At 40.0% G+C, this 23,828-nt stretch overlaps 2 protein-coding genes across 2 annotated transcripts; one reads left to right on the forward strand and one right to left on the reverse strand.

The window, feature by feature from the left end:
* Positions 1-95: 95 nt before the first annotated feature.
* Positions 96-6,853, forward strand: LOC124279349 (xaa-Pro aminopeptidase 3-like). Its single transcript, XM_046715197.1, has 7 exons — positions 96-172; positions 1,071-1,861; positions 2,095-2,182; positions 2,521-2,655; positions 3,385-3,572; positions 3,984-4,104; positions 5,333-6,853. Exons 1-7 carry the CDS (start codon positions 148-150, stop codon positions 5,494-5,496), a joined length of 1,512 nt encoding a protein of 503 aa, XP_046571153.1. The 5' UTR covers positions 96-147; the 3' UTR covers positions 5,497-6,853.
* LOC124279439 (amidophosphoribosyltransferase-like) lies at positions 6,419-23,459 on the reverse strand. Its single transcript, XM_046715294.1, is given in 13 exon segments — positions 6,419-9,186; positions 9,625-9,745; positions 10,297-10,518; positions 11,469-11,596; positions 11,786-11,914; positions 12,261-12,365; positions 13,644-13,783; positions 14,346-14,458; positions 17,950-18,083; positions 18,456-18,586; positions 19,695-19,765; positions 19,768-19,859; positions 23,321-23,459. Coding segments are annotated over 12 exon segments (1,506 nt in total). The 5' UTR covers positions 19,846-19,859; positions 23,321-23,459; the 3' UTR covers positions 6,419-9,052.
* Between the last annotated feature and the right edge of the window lie 369 nt (positions 23,460-23,828).

The following is a 23,828-nucleotide window of genomic DNA, read 5'->3' on the forward strand; positions in this document are numbered from 1 at the left end:
TATGGATTATATAATTTCTTGTTTCTTGTGTTTTTCAAAGAAATTATCAAAAGTCGTTTTTTGTTTGGGCTAAGGGTGAAAACAGGTGCTCTAAGGGAGGGAACTCTGCGTTTAATTTGTCCTTGAGTTAAAACGCGAACTTCAGATATGTGGAATCTTAGCTGCAGTCGATGTATGTGCAAAAATGCAGCTTATGTTGTAAATAGCTGTTAACAAGACTGTTGACTGATATACTTTCTTCATTTAGGAAAGATTTCCGCCCGTAACCCCCGTATATTTTTTAATCATTATGTGCCAAAGAATATACGCCTGTGTCTTTTTATAAACAACCTATACCCAACCCTAAACCTAACCCTAAAATCTAACCACAAACCTAACCCTAAACCCTCGAAATAACCCGGGGGTTACGGGCGGAACTCTTACCCTACAAAGCTTTGTGTCCATCACAACAAAGAAGTTGACATCTATAAAATTCTTGAATTTATGTGTATCACTTCTAAATGCCATTCAAAGTCTCTAACTTGTCAATATCAGTATATTTTACTTATGTTACTAATATATAATTTGCGCTTTGATATTCCTTGGTTAAGTTATGCGATATCACATAAAAAAATTAATTTTTTTTATCTGTAATTAGAGTCATTACACAATCAGAATCACCAGCATCCTTTCCTGCTTCTTAACTTCACAAATTTACATATATTTATTGAACAGATCAGTATATGACATGGAATTGCCAGTCTCATCAGTATTGATTTGGCAAAACCAAATGAGTTAATAATTCAAATATGTTTGCGATGTTATAACCAATAGACATATCTAGTGAGAATTTTCTCTGAAAAACATGGCACATATGGTACCACCAGTGATACTCTTCTTCTGAGTATAATGGCCTGATACATCCTTTGTTAGGACATCCATGATAAAGATGCCTCAGCAGATATAGATGCTGTTTAATCATTTCTCTGGTAAATTTGATTGAACATGGTGAGCTTGATAAGTTGTGCATGTCCCTTGATGTCTATATTATGGATCATTAATCCATGTTAATTTTTATGATTTGTTTTCAGTATTTTCAGGACATCACCAAATCACCAACAGGTTACCTAAACTTCTTCAGATAAAACAATTCCGATTTCCGATTGTAATCCTGTCAAATTCCTTCGGTCAGCCCGCTGCTCAGACTCATCCTCACCTGGTGAAACAAGGGGAGGTAACACCAGGAATTTCAAAATGTGAATATCAAACTAGAAGGGATAATTTAGTCAAACTAGCATGCAGCGCTTTCAAGGATGTGGAAAATGTGAAAGATCACATTTTGATATTCCCAGCATCAGCAAAGACATTTATGACCTATGACATACCATATCCTTTCCGACAAAATACAGAATTCTTGTATCTGTGTGGATTTCAGGAACCAGACAGTGTTTTAATTTTGAATACAAATCAAGAGAAGTCATCCATTAGTGATTATCTGTCAGTTCTCTTTGTGCCGAAAAAAGACCCTTCGAAAGAATTATGGGATGGACCCAGATCAGGAAGAGAAGGAGCCTTGACCTTAACAGGGGTTGACAAAACGTTGAACATTGACTGTCTGGAGGAGTACCTCAGTGATTACTGTGGAAAATTTAACAATTATGTTTTGTGGTACAATTATTCCAAACCAACTCACATGGAGCATGATATCCAAGTGTTGAGCCAGTTCATGAAGGAAAACCGTCATAAATGTATCGAAAACACAGTTGGAATTTGTAATCAGCTGAGGTTGATTAAATCCCCACCTGAAATTGAGCTGATGAAACAAAGTGTAGAAATAGCTTCACAGTCTTTCATAGAAGTCATGAAATTTTCACGTCCAGAGGTAATTTTTTAATTGATCTTGGAACTGTATGATATTGTGCAGACCCCCACAAACTCCTTTATATGTAATATGTTTTCAAGAATCCTCATCTCTCCATAATGATTGATAAATGACCAGTCACCAAATTATGCTTACATATATAATGTACATTTTAAAAAATATATTGAAATGTGTCATGTTTTGGTTCAACTAAGAAAAGTGATGATGTAATTTTTGATAACCTTTATCATCAGGTCAAGGAAGCTCATCTGTATGCAAAGATGGACTTTGAGTGTCGCATACGTGATGCTGAGTTCCTGGCGTACCCACCAGTGGTTGCAGGTATGGAAGCTCCCCAGTAACACCTTTTTTCTGTTACTTTCAGGGGCGATGGTATAGCCTAATGCTTAAAACGTCCGCTTGTCAGGCTGATGACATTGCTGGAATATTGATAAAAGCGATGTAAAGCCATGCACACTCACAATTACTTTCATGCATAGAGTCAGTAAGGTAGAATGTTACTTGTTATGCCAGAGTCAATTTTCCGCATTGATAACAACTGTGAGGCCCCGTTTCTCGTGTCCTCGCCAGCTGTGGTATTTCTGGAATGTTGCTAGCATTGGCATAAAACTATACTCACATTTATATGAATGTCAGTGATATTTTAATTCTTCATGCAGGTGGTAATCGTGCCAACACTATCCATTACATCAACAACAACCAGATTGTCCGTGATGGAGAGTTAGTTCTCATGGATGCAGGGTGCGAGTTCCACGGTTACACAAGTGACATCACTCGCACATGGCCGGTCTCAGGTAATAGTATTAATACTGTAATAACCAACATGTGAGCATGTAATAACCTGCAAATGAGCCTCAGGTTACAGTATTCCCAGCAGGGAGTGTGTCTTTTCTCAGATCCCATTCAAGCAATATTAAAGTGTGCTTCAGGCAACTTGTGGCTGATAGCATGAGTGAATCCAAAATGTCAGGACTTATGATGAGCCTTGTCACCGCTTGACCAATTCTCATCAGTCAGATCTCACAACAATCATGGAGTAGTTCTGCACTATGTTTCCTACAGTGCATATATTATATCCACTCACTTATGTATGTAAGCAATTCAGTGCCTTTCTACTCCAAGGAGGCCAGATGGATAACATGCTGGAGGAGGAGTTAGCTTGTGATGCCATCAGCACATGTTTGATACCCTACATGGGTATAATGTATCAACCTGTTAATATTGCTAAAACTGGCATAAAACTATGCTCATTGATTCAAACTTTTCACTTGTTCTGTGTTCACTTCCCATTTCTGGTGCCCCCCACTCTCACATTGCAGTGGCATAAAAGAACACACTCTATTCTCTAGGGCAGTGGGGTAGCCTAGTGGTTAAAGTGTTCACTCGTCATGCCGAAGACCCAGGTTTGATTCCCCACATAGGTACAATGTGTGAAGCCTATTTTTGGTGTCCCCATCATGAGATTGTTGAATATTCCTAAAAGTGGCATAAAATCGTAATCACTCACTCCTCCTATTCTCCAGGGAGGTTCAGCTCCTCACAGCGACAGCTGTATGATGCAGTGTTGACTGTCCAAGAGCAGTGTGTGGAGCTGTGCACTTTGGCCCACTCCCTGGACGACATCTACAAGGTGATGTTGAAGTTGCTGGGGAAACAGTTGCAGCTCCTGGATATCCTCCCAGCAGACATCAAGGAAGTCAAGCTAATGCAGGTTTGTCAAGTGAAGTGGGCAGTGAGGGTGCCTAGCAGTTAAGAGTCTTCGGTTATGAAGACACAAGTTGAAGTCCCCAGCCTGATATTATATATTGGACCTGTGATGATGCGGGTTAAGAATTAGTCTTGTCATAAGAGGTAAGTAACAGGATTGGGTGGTCAAGCGCGCTGACTTATTGGCATGTCATTGTATCATAATTATGTAGATCGATGATCATGCTGTTGATCACTGGATTGGATGGTTCTGAATCAATATTTTTCGGGCCGCTGACATATAGCTGGAATATTGCTGTTTGCTAAACAACAAACAAATGAGCAAACGATATAGATATAATATTGCTGTAAGCGGCATAACACTGCGGCATAACACTTCATGCTGCATTCTACAGCCTTTGTACTTTTGTTTCAGAAAACACGGGAGTTTTGTCCCCATCATGTGAGCCACTATCTGGGAATGGACGTCCATGATACTTCAGAAATCTCAAGAGGCATAAAACTAAGTCCAGGGATGATTGTTACAATTGAGCCAGGTGAGAATAGCAGTTGTTCTACAGTTAGACATGTTCTCATACCTTACCAAAAGGGATTCTGGGTAGGGTTCCAAACTTACCTGAGTGAATATTACTCTGCTTCATGTGGCTGTGGCGAAGCCCATTTCATTTTGTGACATCACTGGAATATTGCTTTAAGCAGAATGTTACCATACTGAACTTGTTTTGACCAGCGGCAGTGGGGTAAACCATTCGCTCGTTACGCCAAAGATCCGCGTTCGATTCCCCACATGGGTGTTTGAAGCCCATTTTTGGTGTCACCTGCTGTGATATTGCTGGAATATTGCTGAAAGCAGGGTAAAACTAAACTCACTTGTTTTTTCCATGCTCTGAAGTTCTCTCAAAAGGCACACCTGGCTCTGCTAATGTTTTCTCCTCATGTTGAAGTCATTTAAATCATTACTGATTTCCAAAAAAATGGCACATATTTCAAACAGATCCTAAAGTTGTGCCTTTTGCTATTTACAGATTTTTGGCCATTTATAATCTTTCCCGACTTCCATGGAAATAATTTGTACTTAGTCTCTTTAAGTGGTGGATTTCAATGCAGATTTTGAAGTGGTGCTATTTGCTATTTCGGAATTTACATTTTATTAAGTTTTTCCTGTTTCCCTGGCAACAAGATCGACTTTGCTTGAAGTGGTGTGTTTGTCCGGACCGTATCTCTATGATACATACTTGCTCTTTTTTTAAAACCGTGTTCACACAAACTAGTTTCTTTTTGCCTTTGAGGAATTTTTAGAATTTGTTTGTTTTTTCAAAGCAACAAAGTTGACTTTGTTTGATTCATGTTGGTATGCACCATGGTATGTTCCTTGGTATTGTTTCAATAACTACTGATAATAATTCAATAATTCAGACAGAAAGGTTAGATAGAAATTCTCTTACCTTTAAGATTACAGTCAGACGATTTGCTCTTTTGGATTTGTGGGGGCTGGAGGGATTTGTCCTCTTCAGCTGAGCTTCAATGCCGTGGCGCTGTTTCAAATATTTTTTATTTCAAACAAGCAATAAACATTTGTGTATTTGCCAACAATGTATCTGTCAGTCTTCTTGAAGACATCACCTAACTTTTCTGATATGAAGCCACTGAATACTTAAACACGTACGCAAATTAACATATTAGATGTAGAAAACGCTGTAACTGGAATATCACAATTTTGGATGTTCATCACCTTCCTGCTTAAAATGTGATGTTTGTTTCCAGGGATCTACATCCCAGAATCCCACCCAACTGCGCCAGCTGAATTTCAGGGTATGGGGATTCGTATTGAAGACGACGTCCTGGTAACGGAAGGGGCACCTGTAGTCCTGTCACAAGGTTGTCCTAAGACTGCTGAGGACATCGAGCATATCATGGCTCAGAGTTAATACAATGCGCTTGACAGCTACTGTATTTGCTGTAATAACAGCCCATGGCTTTAAAAGAAATTGACAAAGGGTGATGCTTTTGGTTTTAGAGATCGAGCTCTTTTGAAAAAAAAAATTCAATAGGTTATTGGGCAGTTACATACTGTTTCAGTGCTGTAATTTTCTGTGTAAAATATTTAACATTTACAAGAAAAGACTGTCTTGTAATTTCAGTTGTAGTAGGGGAATTGGTTATAAAGATTACATACAGATTGATCTACAATTTAGTCAGGGGACACTTACGCTAATTATGATAAATACGGTAATACGGTTACATCTCAGTGATGGAGACTGTAATCCTATAGAAGAAACTGCAGAAGTCAGACTTTGAGACGCCTCATGCTGATTTGGAGATTTTACGTGTGCATCATGCTTTCAGAACTTGGGTTTTTGTAAGAACTTTTATGACATAAAGTTTTGACAGTATCATATGCCATTGTCCTGACAGTTGTCATTAGCAGCCATTTTACTATTTGGCAGCCATTGTCATCCTCACTTGTAATACCTGGCAGCTATTGTCATTTCCCTCAGCAGCCGTTTTATTTGGCAGCTATTGTCATCCTCAACTGTCATACCTAGCAGCTATTGTCCTACCTAGCAGCCATTGTCATCCTCAGCAGCAAATGTCACACCTGGCAGGCATTGTCATCAGAACTGGGAGCGTTGTCATGAAGCAAGGCGTGGAGTCATCCCAAAGATTACATCCTTGGGGTTGACTTCTTTATGTGGACAAGACATCCGACTTTGGATCAGAAGGTCTGTCTTTTGAATCCCAGCACGTGATTCAGAAATTTTATGGCTGCTAGTCATACCTGGCAGACCGTAATGACCACCTCACGATGACATTTTTTTGTGATTGAAAAAGGTCAATACAAGAAAACACTGCAGCTTTAAGTTTTTATTGAAAAAAATATATCCACAAATGCCTTTAGTTTATTAAAGGCATCTTACACAAAAACCTAATCTAAGACAATCATGAAGTTGTTAATATGTACAGGCAGGACTTCTACAACCAAGGTACAAGACATCAGTTGAATAACAACTTGAACTTGATCGATACATATGTGATACATAATAAATGTAATAAACTATGTACAAACATAGATGTTTAACACACTATAACGTGTGAAAGCAGTACGATAACTGCCAATAATAACAGTATTATCAGGTGTATTACGTGTACCTTGTAAGTTGATGGCTTATTGGAGGGGAGATGTACCCTCTGAGTGGAACCATACATACTGATGCCTTAAATGAATTATTTTGTTTGCCATGTATATATACTTTACAATAATTTGACCAGAAATGGAGAATGAAATGTGAAGTGTTTGTTTTTTGTTGCCTTATCACCACAAGAGCTCCCGACAACATGTTACCAGGGTAACGAATTTCTCAAAAGAAGTTAAAGAACACATTAACTGAGAGTATCAGTACATGACGTTATTTCGCAGTAAGGAATCTGAATTGTAGAGACCAGAGATATGAGCGAAATGTCTTGCCATGACAGTTTGGTAAATTATTTTGTATACATCTGTAGTGGATATACATGTATAGGTAATTATCACCATGTCATTGGCCAGTAATATTTAAATAGCACAGGCCCATGAATGAGTGAGTGAGTAAATATATAGGTCATCATCAGAATATCATTGGTCAGTAATATTTAAATAAGACAGGCCCATGAATGAGTGAGTGAATATATAGGTATTAATCAGAATGTCATTCGCCAGTAATATTTAAATAGGACAGGCCCATGAATGAGTGAGTGAATATATAGGTATTAATCAGAATGTCATTGGCCAGTAATATTTAAACAGGACAGGCTCATGAATGAATGAGTGAATATATAGGTATTTATCAGAATGTCGTTGGCCAGTAATATTTAAACAGGACAGGCCCATGAATGAATGAGTGAGTAGGTAAAAAGAAGATTTAATGCAAATCTTTGAGCAAATTATTGCCACTTCTCCATTAATGAAAACCAGAAACTGAACACCTACCTAGGCTCATTAGTGAATAGAAGTATTTCATTAAGATCAATACAAGATAAATATTATGCTTGAAGAATATATTCCATGTTCAACAATACAAACAATACCTTGATATACCAGGTCGTATCAGGTTCAGGTGGGTACAAAATCCTGTATGTTACTGACACAGGAGGGTGTTTGAAACCAAGGACCAAAACTTACATTAAGATCCTCAAGATATGAACAGCAGATCCCAAGGGGCACAACTCTATGCAGTAAGTAGGGTCACCAATACCATCTGTACAATGTTGAATATTGTCATAATTATAAGAAATTGTAACGGTTAATGTGGAAACACAACCACTACCACAGTCATAAAAACATTAACAATTTTGCCATTATAGAAAATGCATCTCCATCTGGTACAATACACTGACAATTTAAGCAGAGTATTTCTCTTTGAGAGAACTAATGTATGTAATAAATAACAAAGGATATGAAAGCTACAGACTGTATCCGTGTTTCATGATGAAATCTTGCAGAAATATTTCTAACACGGAAATTGAGAACTTACACATGACAAGTAAGCATGTACACCACTCTGCTTCTTTAAGCATTGTTGTTAATGCCCCACTCGACAATAATCCAACTAAATTACAGCAACCTGTAAATCAAGTCTCGGACCAGACAAACCAGTGATTGATACTATGAGTATTTTCATATGCTGTCAGATTGCAATGACAAGACATTAATTAGGCTACGTGGCCTGACCACCTGAAACATTTCATTTTCACTTCCACAAAGAAACTATACTTTTAACCTGGAATATACAATCACAGGGTCCCTTATAAACGAGGTCTCCAAACAAATGGATCAGACAAACTAGTGATCATAAAATGAGCAAAGATCTATGTTGAGGTGAGCTGACATGCCATCAATCAGGTGACTGAGATTGACCAACCAAGTCATACTATAAGCAGGCATTGCTGGGGACCTGGTCCCCGTTTCACAAAGCTATCGTAGTGCTTCGACTGTTGTAAGTCTATGTTACAGTATAGAAGGTACTTTGTGAAACGGGGCCCTGCTCTAACATATATTCCCCACCATTAGTGAATGAAAGCATTGACCATGATCGTCAAAGTAACTCGAAGTTCAGCCGTATGAATGGTTAACAATGGAGTTTGGTTGACAGAATACAAATGGATCAGAGAAACTAGTGATTAATATAATGAGCAAAACTCCATGTCAACATGACATGCCATCAACCAGGTCAGTGAGATCTCTACCCAACGTGGAATCCCAGTCTTTAGTGAATGAAAGCACTGACCTCAGCCCTATTAAATGTTAGTAATGGTTAACAGAAATTTGGAAGTGTACACCAATAAAGTTGAGCAAAACAATTCACTGTAAGAGTTAGGTCCATGGACTCCTCAACAATTGGCTCTATAAAGCTATATATAACTGAGCACCAATATGGATGAGTATACCCTTTGTGGTGTTCATCTTTCACCGTATCATTTAAACCTTCTGGCTTACAGTTTACAACGTCACCAGTCCAACTTGGTAGGGTAGTTCCCTGTGAGACATGCAGTACAGTGACCGTGTTCCTGGCCGGACTTAATGCCTTCTTCTACAGCCCTCTGTAACCCTTCAACTGTCAAGTAGTGTAAACTATCAGCACCTGGAACATAAGGGTTAATTGTGTGAGTGAGTGAAGCAGCATTACTGCCACATCAGGATGGTTAGAAAATAGACGGGCTGGACCAGGCAAGTCAGTGACTGACATCAAGAGGAACTATTCACAATAAGGGCACGCAAGCATTTTACTATAGAAATCCATCTTACATGTATACAGTTTAGAATGGATGAAAATTTAAAACAAGTTATGAAGATGCAAGAAAGTGATTGAATCAATAAAAAAATCAGATGTCATGCTACATAAGCGGTATTTCTGTTCTTGTAACATACACTCCAGAAAATAGTGTCAATAGTTGATTTTCTTCACTCATATGTTGAAATATATCTACAAAGGCTTCTGAGTTTGTTCAATGTTGGTTGACAAAGTGAAGTCAAGTGTTCCTCATGTTGCCAGCTTTTGACCACCAAATTTCTTACTCACCAAAGTAATCGGCAATCTTTTCCATCGGCATCTGGTTTGCGACCAGTTCCTCCTTCGTTGGGATGTTGATCCCCATGTAGCAGGGGTACTTGATGGGGGGAGAGGCAACTCGGATATGTACCTGCATATATATGACATCACTTGTAGGTAGTTGTTGGTAGACGTTATCTTGCATTTTAAATTCTTATCAAAAAGTAAACTTTGAGATAAACATGACGCAATTTGGGCTCTACATGCCAAGTGGGGTGGAATGATAAATGAAAAGTGATACGAGTTAGTGAGTGAATTTGGTTAAAAGTCGATTTGAAGTTTTAAACTGTTCAATCATTTTGGGTATCTCATTGTCAGAAGAAGCCAGTCTTGGCTGTTTAATATTTGATAAGTCAACAAGCAACGGTATGGAGCTGAACAAATAAGAATCATTATCGGAGAAAACGGGGACTTAAACCCACGATTACAGATTCTTTCCCACCTAAGGGCCACAACTCTAAACTACTCTTCTGTTCACTGACAAACAATTACTCTTATCAAACTAGTTTTATGTAAGATGTGTACATAGTTTATTGGTGAGCAACAAGTCTATTTAGGTGAGATGAAGCAAATATGGAGTTTTATCATTGCATTTTGATAGTGGGAGTCATAGTATTTAGGGGGTCAATGATAAATAATCACCTCTTTGGCCCCAGAAGCCTTCAGTAATCTGACAATGGCTCTCATTGTGTTTCCTCGAACAATGGAATCATCCAGTAGCACTATTTTCTTGTCCTTAAAGTTGTCAGTGATAGGTCCGAACTTCTTGGCGACCCCAAGCTGTCGTAGACGCATGCTAGGTTGAATAAACGTCCTCCCGACATATCGGTTCTTACACAAAACCTCTTGATAAGGGATTCCAAGCTGAAATGAACACCAGCATATACAGATGTCGAACATGGGTCTGGATTTTGGTCTGACAGATCATAGATGATGGACCGAACCAATACTCTCATCTGCACAAATGACCCTAAACACTATCACAATTATAACTTCCATACTTTACTACAGTTGGTTTGTTGTTCAACGCCGCCACTTAGCAATATTCCAGCTATATGGTGGCGGTCTGTAAATAATGGAGCCTGGACGGAAAATCCAGTGATGCACATCATGAGCATTTGAGATACGCTATTGAGATACGATGACATGTCCACCAAGTCACCTCACCTGACCACCCGATCCCGCTATTCACCTCTTATGACAAGCATGGGTTACTGAAAATCAATTCTAACCCACATCTTTACGAGTCTACTTTACTACAGAGTGACAAGAGTCAGATAACATTGTCCAAGTAACTGTGTTCAGACGAGGTGAAATGGGGTTTAAAGTCATGTCCAAGAATATTGTACGTGAAAAGCTACATCCAAGCATGTGGCTACTCAAATTAGTGTCAACTTATGCTGGTTTTATAATGCTAGGCCAGTGAGATATCATGCTTCATTTAAACATAAATACCAGCCAACCAGTCTTTTTTCATCCCATAAATTTTGAGAACGTGAGTTTAGTTTTACGTTGCTTTTGTTGCTTTTAGCAATATTCCAGCAACATTACAGCGGGGGAGAACATAAATGGTCTTCACACATTGTGCCCATGTGGGGAATAGAAACTGGGTCTTCGGCATGACAAGAGAACACTTTAACCACTAGACTACCCCACCATTACCCCCATAAATTTTAGCTGCAGGCTAATGGGCTTCACACATTGTACCCATGTGGGGATTCGAACCCACGGGTCTTTGGCATGACTAGTGAATGCTACTAGTGAACTAGGCTACCCCACCGCATTACCAGTCCAAGAAGTGGACATATACTTACCGTCTTGGCATACTCCATAGCTGCAGGGGTGGCAGATTCTGGAACAGTACTGACAAGGTCAACATCAACAGGGAACTCCTTAGCTAGCTGGGCTCCACATCGCTGTCGTACCCGATACACCATCTGATCTGGGGGAAGAAGGAAGGAAGATATTAGCAGCGACACTTACCTCACATGCTTTCGTTTCGTTATGATAGAGTCTTTTGAGAGAAGAAACATTTACTACATTAATAGATCAAATCTAAATACATCATGATTATTTAAAATGAGTAAACATTTAGCATTTTCATAAAAACTGTTCATGTTTTTTTATTTACCTTCAAATATACTGTCAGGCCTTGCAAAGTATACATATTCAAATATACAGAATGCTGGCGGTCCTCCGTTAGGTCTGGGGACGATGTGTCGAGATTTAACCCCTTCTCTGCTGATTTCTACAATCTCACCTAGAAACAGAAACACATTGTGAAAAGATTTAAAACACGTTTTGTTTTGCCACTTGTGATATTAACAATATCTATATATTTTCGGTGGCACATGTGGCCATGTTGTTGAAAGATGCACAATTTACTGTGCAGACGTTAGAAACGTTAGAAACTTGCGTGGTTCGAATCCCGGATCCCCCTCAACCCTTACGATTATGTCTGCAGGTTTATCAGCACCATGGATGTGCTTGCAGGTTTCCACCACATGATAAGGGCCATCTTCCATCATAAAGCTCACATGTTAACTGGAATACTGCTGAAAAGAGGCATTAAACCCAGAGTGGATTAGAGTGCCACTCTAACGTACCTGGTAGCACCTCTCTGTGGTACCTTGCACCAACTGAATGAAATGTACACGACTCTGAAGACACGACCCATCCTTCGGCAGCTTCATTGTTGACATCAAATTTGCCTGAGTTCAAAACATATCTCCATAAAACAGATGAAAACAGAAATAAAAAAAGTATGTTTGAGTTACGTCATACATCATAATACTTTGATAAGCCAATTTCAAATAATCTTGGGGGCGTTTCACCATATTTATTAGCATATAATTCAGATAGTCTTATTGGTTAAGGCAAAAAAATCTGGATAGTGAATTGTGTGGATTTTTACAACACTCTAAGTGAATCCTTTGGGCTATTGAAATAACAATCATGGATGAAGAGTTATATAGATGGTTCAGATATTCTTGTTTTCAGCCCAAAGAATCTGGATAGTGATTTGTGTGGACTTTCACAATACCCATCATGGATGAAGAGTTACCCCCCTTTTCAATGGTTTTACTCTTGTATAAACAGAGAAACAAGCAAATGTGGAAGTTGTATTTTGGTGGTAGAAAATGAACAGTAATGTCACTGCACCTTTGCATCTGTCAATCAAAATACTGTAGCCAATCACAGAACAAGGCTTTCATATATGTCAAGTATGTGTTAGGTCAATAGCACACATACACTTATGTTCCAACCAAAACATTTCAATTTGTTTTTTTATTCTAACTTAATTGATCCAGTTGCATTGGCAAACAAGGATAAACTAACTAAATTGCATTATGTATCAACAGTAATTATGTGTAACTCTCTGGGTGAGTGATTTTACAATTCTTCAGGGAACTAAAGGATTGAAGTTACCACGTAACTGTTGAAAGGAGAAGGGAGATAAGCAATAAAGCATAAGTCAGGATAATTAAGGTAAGGTGAAATTGTGTTTAACGTCATGCTTGAGAATATTTCGCTCATATGACAACGTGCATGCGTGTGTGTGTGTATGTGCGGCTGCTTGTACTAGCCCAGACTGAAGCTGGTTTTATAGTGCTAGCCCACTGAGATACCATGCCGCAGTGAAGCATGAATACCCCACTCAGACACATTATACTGACTCCGAGCCGACCAGTCCTTGTTGTACCCATTAATGCTGAGCGCCAGGCAGGGACCAACAAGTACCATATTTTAACGTCTTTTGGTATGGCGTGGTCGGGGATCGAACCCGCAACCTTCCGCTCTCTGGGCGGCAGGATGAGTAACTCACTACTGTCTGTAAGATGTGGCATCAGTATCAATATAGGAGATGGGTTCCAACTGACTACTGTCCTGGGTATGATTATAGTTTAAATCAATAAGATAACTAAGATGCCAACTAAAATATCGTTTTAAGATGTAATTATGACAAGTCCTGCTGGAAATGAACAAACCTGTAAGTACAGCTGCAGGCAGTAACTTCCCGATACACAGTGGTCTGTTGCCATAGGGATCCCGGACTGCATACAGTTTGTCTTCATGCATTACAACCAATGAATATGATGTCGGCGCTTTTGACATCAATGCCTTGATTCTGGAACAGAAATAATGGTAAATGGGAAGAAAATCAGGTCATCATGTTCTGTGATGCATCAACTGATCAGCTGGTGCCAATTGGTAGCCATTTGGTAGTGTTTGGAATTAGTTTTTATTACATAGAAGTAAATAGAAGCAGCTGTGCTGCCTGTACATAAGTCAGGCCTAAGGCTTAAATAAATGTTCTGTGCCTTTAACAAAACCATATTAATGGTATATATGTATTTTATGAAATCATAGGTGAACTTGGAACTTTTAAAATATAGCATGGGCAAGTACAGCAACATAATCAAACAAGCAACATCATGCACAACACCTTCATAAATACTTCATTTAACAAGCAAGTATTGTTTTCACCAATAGCAATATTCCATCAATATCACGGCAGAGGACACCAGAAATTGGATTCACACATTGTGCCCTTGAGGGGAGTCGAACCGGGACTTCACAATGCTGAGTCAATTTTTATGCAGGATTACCTACAAACTCGGGGACAAGTGAAACAACACAAAGACAAGTCCTGTGGTCTAGTCATCATTGTAATTAAAACATAAACCAACCTGCCGACCCAGTTGACTCCTTCTGGCTCCCCACATTCTGGAGTCCTGGTCAGGAGCTGTGTGATCAGTTCACTGTCTGAGGCTGTGGACAACCCTACACCATGTAGTAACACCTGAAACATGGTCAGTATTCTTCATATCACCTCACTGACACAGGCTGTGGACAGCCCTACACCATGTAGTAACACCTGAAACATGGTCAGTATTCTTCATATCACCTCACTGTCAGAGGCTGTGGACAACCCTACACCATGTAGTAACACCTGAAACATGGTCAGTATTCTTCATATCACCTCACTGTCAGAGGCTGTGGACAGCCCTACACCATGTAGTAACACCTGAAACATGGTCAGTATTCTTCATATCACCTCACTGTCTGAGGCTGTGGACAGCCCTACACCATGTAGTAACACCTGAAACATGGTCAGTATTCTTCATATCACCTCACTGTCAGAGGCTGTGGACAACCCTACACCATGTAGTAACACCTGAAACATGGTCAGTATTCTTCATATCACCTCACTGTCAGAGGCTGTGGACAGCCCTACACCATGTAGTAACACCTGAAACATGGTCAGTATTCTTCATATCACCTCACTGTCAGAGGCTGTGGACAGCCCTACACCATGTAGTAACACCTGAAACATGGTCAGTATTCTTCATATCACCTCACTGTCAGAGGGCTGTGGACAGCCCTACACCATGTAGTAACACCTGAAACATGGTCAGTATTCTTCATATCACCTCACTGTCAGAGGCTGTGGACAACCCTACACCATGTAGTAACACCTGAAACATGGTCAGTATTCTTCATATCACCTCACTGTCAGAGGCTGTGGACAGCCCTACACCATGTAGTAACACCTGAAACATGGTCAGTATTCTTCATATCACCTCACTGTCAGAGGCTGTGGACAACCCTACACCGTAACACCTGAAACATGGTCGGTATTCTTCATATCACCTCACTGTCAGAGGCTGTGGACAGCCCTACACCATGTAGTAACACCTGAAACATGGTCAGTATTCTTCATATCACCTCACTGTCAGAGGCTGTGGACAACCCTACACCATGTAGTAACACCTGAAACATGGTCAGTATTCTTCATATCACCTCACTGTCAGAGGCTGTGGACAGCCCTACACCATGTAGTAACACCTGAAACATGGTCAGTATTCTTCATATCACCTCACTGTCAGAGGCTGTGGACAACCCTACACCATGTAGTAACACCTGAAACATGGTCAGTATTCTTCATATCACCTCACTGTCAGAGGCTGTGGACAGCCCTACACCATGTAGTAACACCTGAAACATGGTCAGTATTCTTCATATCACCTCACTGTCAGAGGCTGTGGACAACCCTACACCATGTAGTAACACCTGAAACATGGTCAGTATTCTTCATATCACCTCACTGTCAGAGGCTGTGGACAGCCCTACACCATGTAGTAACACCTGAAACATGGTCAGTATTCTTCATATCACCTCACTGTCAGAGGCTGTGGACAACCCTACACCATGTAGTAACACCTGAAACATGGTCAGTATTCTTCATATCACCTCACTGTCAGAGGCTGTGGACAACCCTACACCATGTAGTAACACCTGAAACATGGTCAGTATTCTTCATATCACCTCACTGTCAGAGGCTGTGGACAACCCTACACCATGTAGTAACACCTGAAACATGGTCAGTATTCTTCATATCACCTCACTGTCAGAGGCTGTGGACAACCCTACACCATGTAGTAACACCTGAAACATGGTCAGTATTCTTCATATCACCTCACTGTCAGAGGCTGTGGACAACCCTACACCATGTAGTAACACCTGAAACATGGTCAGTATTCTTCATATCACCTCACTGTCAGAGGCTGTGGACAGCCCTACACCATGTAGTAACACCTGAAACATGGTCAGTATTCTTCATATCACCTCACTGTCAGAGGCTGTGGACAACCCTACACCATGTAGTAACACCTGAAACATGGTCAGTATTCTTCATATCACCTCACTGTCAGAGGCTGTGGACAGCCCTACACCATGTAGTAACACCTGAAACATGGTCAGTATTCTTCATATCACCTCACTGTCAGAGGCTGTGGACAACCCTACACCATGTAGTAACACCTGAAACATGGTCAGTATTCTTCATATCACCTCACTGTCAGAGGCTGTGGACAGCCCTACACCATGTAGTAACACCTGAAACATGGTCAGTATTCTTCATATCACCTCACTGTCAGAGGCTGTGGACAGCCCTACACCATGTAGTAACACCTGAAACATGGTCAGTATTCTTCATATCACCTCACTGTCAGAGGCTGTGGACAACCCTACACCATGTAGTAACACCTGAAACATGGTCAGTATTCTTCATATCACCTCACTGTCAGAGGCTGTGGACAACCCTACACCATGTAGTAACACCTGAAACATGGTCAGTATTCTTCATATCACCTCACTGTCTGAGGCTGTGGACAGCCCTACACCATGTAGTAACACCTGAAACATGGTCAGTATTCTTCATATCACCTCACTGTCTGAGGCTGTGGACAACCCTACACCATGTAGTAACACCTGAAACATGGTCAGTATTCTTCATATCACCTCACTGTCAGAGGCTGTGGACAGCCCTACACCATGTAGTAACACCTGAAACATGGTCAGTATTCTTCATATCACCTCACTGTCAGAGGCTGTGGACAGCCCTACACCATGTAGTAACACCTGAAACATGGTCAGTATTCTTCATATCACCTCACTGTCTGAGGCTGTGGACAACCCTACACCATGTAGTAACACCTGAAACATGGTCAGTATTCTTCATATCACCTCACTGTCAGAGGCTGTGGACAGCCCTACACCATGTAGTAACACTTGAAACATGGTCAGTATTCTTCATATGAGTTGAGGGTTCTGTGCACAATAGTGAGTGAGTATGGTTTTACTGCACGTTTAGCAATATCACAGCAGGGGACTCCAGAAATAGGCTCAATACATTGTACCCATGTGTGGAATCGAACACAGGTCTTCGACATAATGAGTGAGTGAGTGTGTTTGGTTTTACGCCGCTTTTAGCAATATGCCAGCAATATCACGGCGGGGGACACCAGAAATGGGCTTCACTCATTGTACCCATATGGGAAATCGAACCTGGGTCTTCATCATGACGAGCGAACGCTTTAACCACTAGGCTACCCCACCGCCCTTTCGACATAATGAGCAAATGCTTTAAGCACTAGACTACCCCACTGCCCACCTGCCCTAAGAAGGTGTTTAGGTGTCTGAAGATGTTCATGCAGAGAGGTTTTCGAATCAAAGTATACCATTGGATGTTAATCAGTGAGTGAGTTAAGATTTATAGTCACATCAGCAATATTTTAGCCATATTGTGGCTGAATAATCACTTTGATATCACAATAGATGTTAATCACATTGTTTGAAAACCAGCATCATGAAGTAAATCAAGGTGCTGATAAATCAAGAACAATGATAAAGTCAGTTTGAGGACAAACTCAATACAGTTAACATATCTAGAGATGCAAAAATATTTTGCTGAAAAGTGGTTTCAATAATTTCATTTCCTGCCATATTTACCTCTTTCTTGAGAGCAGCAGCGTTTACCAGCTCCCCATTGTGAGCTACAGTGATGAGCCCATGTATTGTCTCCACAACGAACGGCTGGATGTTCACCAGCTCTGATGCACCTTGCGTGGAGTAGCGGGTGTGGCCTGGAACAACCACCATGAATACACAGTACAGTTTGTGTAATTATATACCATGGTTTATAATGAACTCAAAGGGACCACTAGTTTCAGTGGTGAGGGAGTGAGGAACCACTAGTTTGTACAGTGTAATTATATACCAGTGGACCACTAGTTTGAGTGAGTGAGTGAAACCACTAGGCTACCCTGCTGAATACATAGTACAGTTTGTGTAATTATATACCATGGTTAGACTCAAATAATGAACTCAAAGGAACCACTAGTTTGAGTACAGTTTGTGAGTGAGTGAGTGAGTGAGTGCGAACCACTAGGCTATCTTTCATGGTTATCATTCAAAGGGCTAGATAAGATGAGAAGGTTCTCATCCCTGCAACTCACCTACTCCAATATTTCCCTTGAGCTTTTGTAGGTCTTCTTCTGAAAATACAGCTCCCACAAACCCCATTCCTTTCTTCTGCCGTGTTCGGCCATTTCCCATACTTGTGACAATACCAGCACTCTCCTGTCCCCTGCGAGTGAAAAGGAGGGGCAAAATAAAATATATATCCTCCCCAACCAAAGGAACTGATTATCACGTGAATATGTACATGTATATGTGTTACATGTTTAAAAGCATGAACATGTTTTCTTTCATTCGTTTCAGCAAAGAGAAAACCATTCATATTTCAAACAGCAAGGAGATTGTACATTATATGTTGCCTATGAAAGGGGCTTGTAACATCCTTAATGTAATTTTACAACTCAGGCATTTTTTTATGGTAAACATGTTGAAAGATTCAGTATGAGCACAGACATCTTTACCACATTCACATACTTCCATCTTGAAATAAAGAATATTTTGTTCATTACTTATTAGTACACTACTAAAGCTTTTTATGTGACCATGATATAGCATACATGTACTACTCAAGGTTTGCTAAGGATCACCCATTTTAACTTTTGGTATGGCAATACCCTTCGGCGGGACGACCAAAAGTGTACACTATTTTTATGTGACCATGATTCAATCGTACTTCAAGGTCTGCTAAGGATTACCCATTTTAACGGCAAATTCTTTGTAGCCAAGTTTTGCAATGATTCTGTAGTGCCATCGCATTCTGTCACAATATTCCTAACACACAGGTTTTCTTGCACACCATGCACACTGAGCTCATGACTGCATGCCTCTGTTGTTCATCATGAAACTGAGGCTCTATCAGGGTTGCCACATCACTGTTTTGGAATATTTCAATAGTTAAATATCAGCGTTAGAAATACCTGCCTGCCCGACTGCCCGGGACAGGTTATTTTCAACACAGACTGCCAGATTCTCAAATTCACCTGCCTGACGGTTGGGTTAAAATTTAGACATTATGTATATGAAGATATTTTGTGGGCAGGTAAGTTTTGGTCAGGGCTGGCAAGTTTTACATCTATCCAGCCCTGTGGTCTGGCTGAATTCTTTGGGAGTTTCATACCCCTGGAATAAACATTTATAACATCAAAGCTGATCCTTACCAAACTTTGAGTAGCACATCTGCATGTCACTGAATAATGTAATGAGTATCTTGTTTGGCATAACATAAATTAAACTATTCACAATACACATCACCAAATTCTAACTCGTATCACACGTACCTGTGCTGCAATCCCACTAGTCCCAGGTGTATGATGTGAGCGATGTCTAGTTGTGTTGGCCACTTCCCCGGCATAACGCCGCAACACAGCCAAACACGCCACAAGCCTCACGCAACTCCTCTTCTTCATCATTGCGAAAGTCTTCCGCCATTTTAATTCCCCTTCCTTAAAGCAAAAGCACCCTATGTGACTTCTACCCCAGCTTCTAAATGATGAACTGTTTGCTTGCCCTGATATTGCCATCAGAAAATATCCATCTGACGTTATCAAGATGCAACTCGTTTACTAAGTAACAGTAGTAGAAATATAAGGAGTTCATTACATAAGAGACTGAATGGTAGGATTAACCCATGCTGTGCTAGAAGAAACAGTTACAATATGGCTCACTTGGCACACTATGGCTAATTAAGGTTTGCCCCCAACTGTTCAAAAGGAGTGACTGGATATTGAACATAAACCCATCTATGTTAAATGGGGTCTAATTAATTAATTTTACTGATAAGGTCTAAGAGAACAAATTTCTTGAACTTCCAACATCACAATATGTAAATTAATTAAGACAGTGTGTTGTTTGTAATGTTGTCAGGTCTTCAGGTCATAAAGTGTTTCTTGTTAGTTGTATTCACTATTTTGGCTAATTACTTAGAAAAGTATAAGAGAACAACATTAGACCCCGCGCGAACTCAGAAGGAACACACACATTTCAAACAAGTGGTTTAAGTAACAGCAAGATGACAAAACAAATAATTCTCCCACATTTTCATAATTCTTCAACTGAAAGACCACATTGTGAGAATTCTGGGTTACAATAGGACCAATGCCTGTCTAACAACGCTATTATATAGGCATCAGTCCATTGTGTCTCACTGTATCCTGACCATTTGCATGCCTTGGTACCTAGTGTTCATACAGAAATGTATCTAGTTATCATCCAAAAGAGGTTTTAACACTGTTTAACATCAGAAATCAGTGTGCGATATAGCCATGTGTGCTATATTCATAGTTTGACCAATCATGAGCTCTGTTACTTTTCAAATTTTCACCACTTATGTCAAATATTGAGGGGATGACTGAGTCTGTGTGTTGTCAAAAATGTCTAAACAGCACGACTCTTACAACTTATTCTGAGGTGGAAAACATGGCCGATATCTTAAACAGAAAATGAGTGACACAGGGACAGGAAGCGAATACCAAAGTATAAAAATTCAGACAGGAATTGGTTGGTTGATTGGTTGGTTAAAGCTGCCCTCAGCAATATTCCAGCTACCGGTATATGGCGGCAGTCTTTAAATAAATGAGTCTGGACCAGACAATCCAGTGATCAACAGCATGAGCATCAATCTACGCAATTGGGATGCAATGACATGTGTCAACCAAGTCAGCGAGCCTGACCACCCGATCCCGCCCCTTACGACAAGCATGGGTTGCTGAAGGCCATATCTAACCCAGATCTTCGCGGGTCGGCAGGGACTTAAATTTTGTTTGAAAATGGTCACTTTAGTTCATATGGCTAGTTATACGCTAAACTGCTGGTATCTATAAGTCAACCTAGACCACCATGACATTATTCTACACATTGTTGGAATTGCAAAATTTGATCACAATGACACATTAAGTGAGGGTTTTTGTCTTACACGTTACATTTTAATCACAATCATGTAAAGAAAAAGGAAGAAGCACAAGATAACTGCTGTTGACTGTTTTTCTCTCAAGTACACATCAATCATGCATGAGCTCCACTATTCCCTCATAACAATACGCTTGCTGGTCCCACGGGAATGACCTTCTCTCTAAAGAAAGCAGTTAATGACACCTGTACATGTGGTTACAGTCCAGTGGTCAGTGGCCCTTACACATCTTTACCTACTGTCAGTCACTATATGGCTGAAATACTGCCGATGCAACGTTAACTTTGAACTCATTCACTCACATATTGTCTAATATCTGATAGTCTCTCGACTGAATGTAATTAATGCTATCTGTGCAATGTACCACACACCGTCTGAGTCTGAAGATTTTAGGTATGAAATTGTTTCATAATATAGAAACTGACTGACTGACTGACTGACTGAGTTTGGTTTTACGCCACTTTTAGCAATATTCCAGCAACATCACGCGGCGGGGACACCAGAAATGGACTTCACACATTGTACCCATGTGGGGATTAGAAGGTATGAAAGCGCTTTTAACCACTAGGCTACCCCCAGAACCTCATAATATAGAAAACGACTGCAGGAAATTGTCAGTTTTAGGTAGGACTTTCTGAAAAAATCTAGACTTGATAAACCATCATAGTCATAGTCATAGTCCCCCTTTCAGTACATGTGTACAAAATTGATTACCCCCCACCTCCCCAGAACAAAATAATGATGATCATCATCATCTCTCTCTCCCACTCACTCTCACACAAAAACACACGCACGCACACATTATGAACGGTCCCTAAGTATATTCATCATACTGAGATAGTTTTCAAGAAAAAATTTTTTTCTTAATATTTAAATAAAGTAACTATACATTATACTTATTTATAGAAAACAGTTCTAATTCATAACTTAAAATTAACTTGCTGGTTTTATTTACAACAGAATGGTACAGATAGTTTTCAGGATAGTGTACCATCCACATTCATGACTTCAACTACGCGAGCCAGTAGGAATACAATGAGTGGTGACTGGGTGAACCGAATTACACTGACATTTGTTCAGTTGCTCCACATTCTTGCTGTGACCTGGATGATTGATTGTTCAATTGTTTTGTTGTTTAATGCCACATTCAGCAATATTCCAGCTAATTGGTAGCAGTCTGTAAATAATCAAGTCTGGACCAGACAATTCAGTGATCAACAGCATGAGCATCAATCAAAGCAAAAAGGATATGATGCAGTGTTTAGCAATACTTTAATTGCCAGTTGGCCATCAGGGCCTGCTGCCGCCTGCAGGCTTTAAAATCGAAAAGCCCTGAATGAAATCTGCAGGCCCATTTGTTAAAGTCAAACCATTAAAACCAAAATAGACTACACTGTACACAGTCTCATACTGTTTCTATAAAATCAATTAGCAAAGTCTATGGCGCAGACAGAAGTTCTTGTTTGTTAAAGACTGGTGTTGACATTCCTATGCACAAAGCGATGAAATACCAGGAAGTGAAACTGTTATCGATGAAATACCAGGAAGTGAAACTGTTATCGTAACATGATGTATCACAGATGATCTCTAATATAATAATTTCACATTATGGGAAAGATTCTAGTTTATAAAAACAATTGACAGAAAATTTACTGAAGGCCACAAGGGCCAACAAATATTTGAAACTGCCAGCCCGATACAATAACAATCAGCTCGGTGTCTCAGGGCTGGTGATATTTTTCAAACACTGACATGATGACATCTGTATATAATCGAGTCTGGGCCAGACAAGCCAGTGATCAACAGCATGAGCATCAATCTATGCAAATAGAATACGATGTGTCTACCAAGTCTGGGAGCCTGACCTCTTTTGACAGTGAGGTCAGTGGCCAGTGAGTCTGACGTCATAATGGCCCAATAATGTCATGGCATTGACATGCTATGACCTGAAGTTGAACTGTTTGACCACATTCACACATACATATTTGACAAACTTACTGGTAAATCCAACGTTGGGATATAACTAATATCTCAGTGGCAATAGTTGTCAGATCAAACAATCATGTGTATGAAAACATATAATTGAAATATGATAAGCAAACTGATGTTCGAAGAAACGATAGCCAATGCCATGCAGTCAGACAACACGTGGGTAATTTGGATTCTGCATGAGTGATTTCAAACTGAATATACGTAGGAAACGATATCATTACTTACGTTTATTCTAAGAAATCGGTTGACAGCGTCAAACAAGTTTGTATGTGACCGCAAGAAATAGAAAACGCCGACGAAATTAAATGGAACAGCAGATTCTATCGGAGACCCGGTCAAACTCTCCCTCGCTATAAGGCTCTTAACATAAGACTGTTTCCAGGTCGACATTTCATGGTTCGCTTAGCACCGCAGTTTCATACCGCGACCAGTTTAATGGATTACTGTCGATGATAAATATTCATCCGCAATTTAGCTTAACGTAATATATATGTATCTTTTATTTTCTGAAATT

Source organism: Haliotis rubra, unplaced genomic scaffold (assembly GCF_003918875.1).
Source record: "Haliotis rubra isolate DU_JTF1 unplaced genomic scaffold, ASM391887v1 Scf1, whole genome shotgun sequence".
Taxonomy (NCBI): Eukaryota; Metazoa; Mollusca; class Gastropoda; order Lepetellida; family Haliotidae; genus Haliotis; species Haliotis rubra.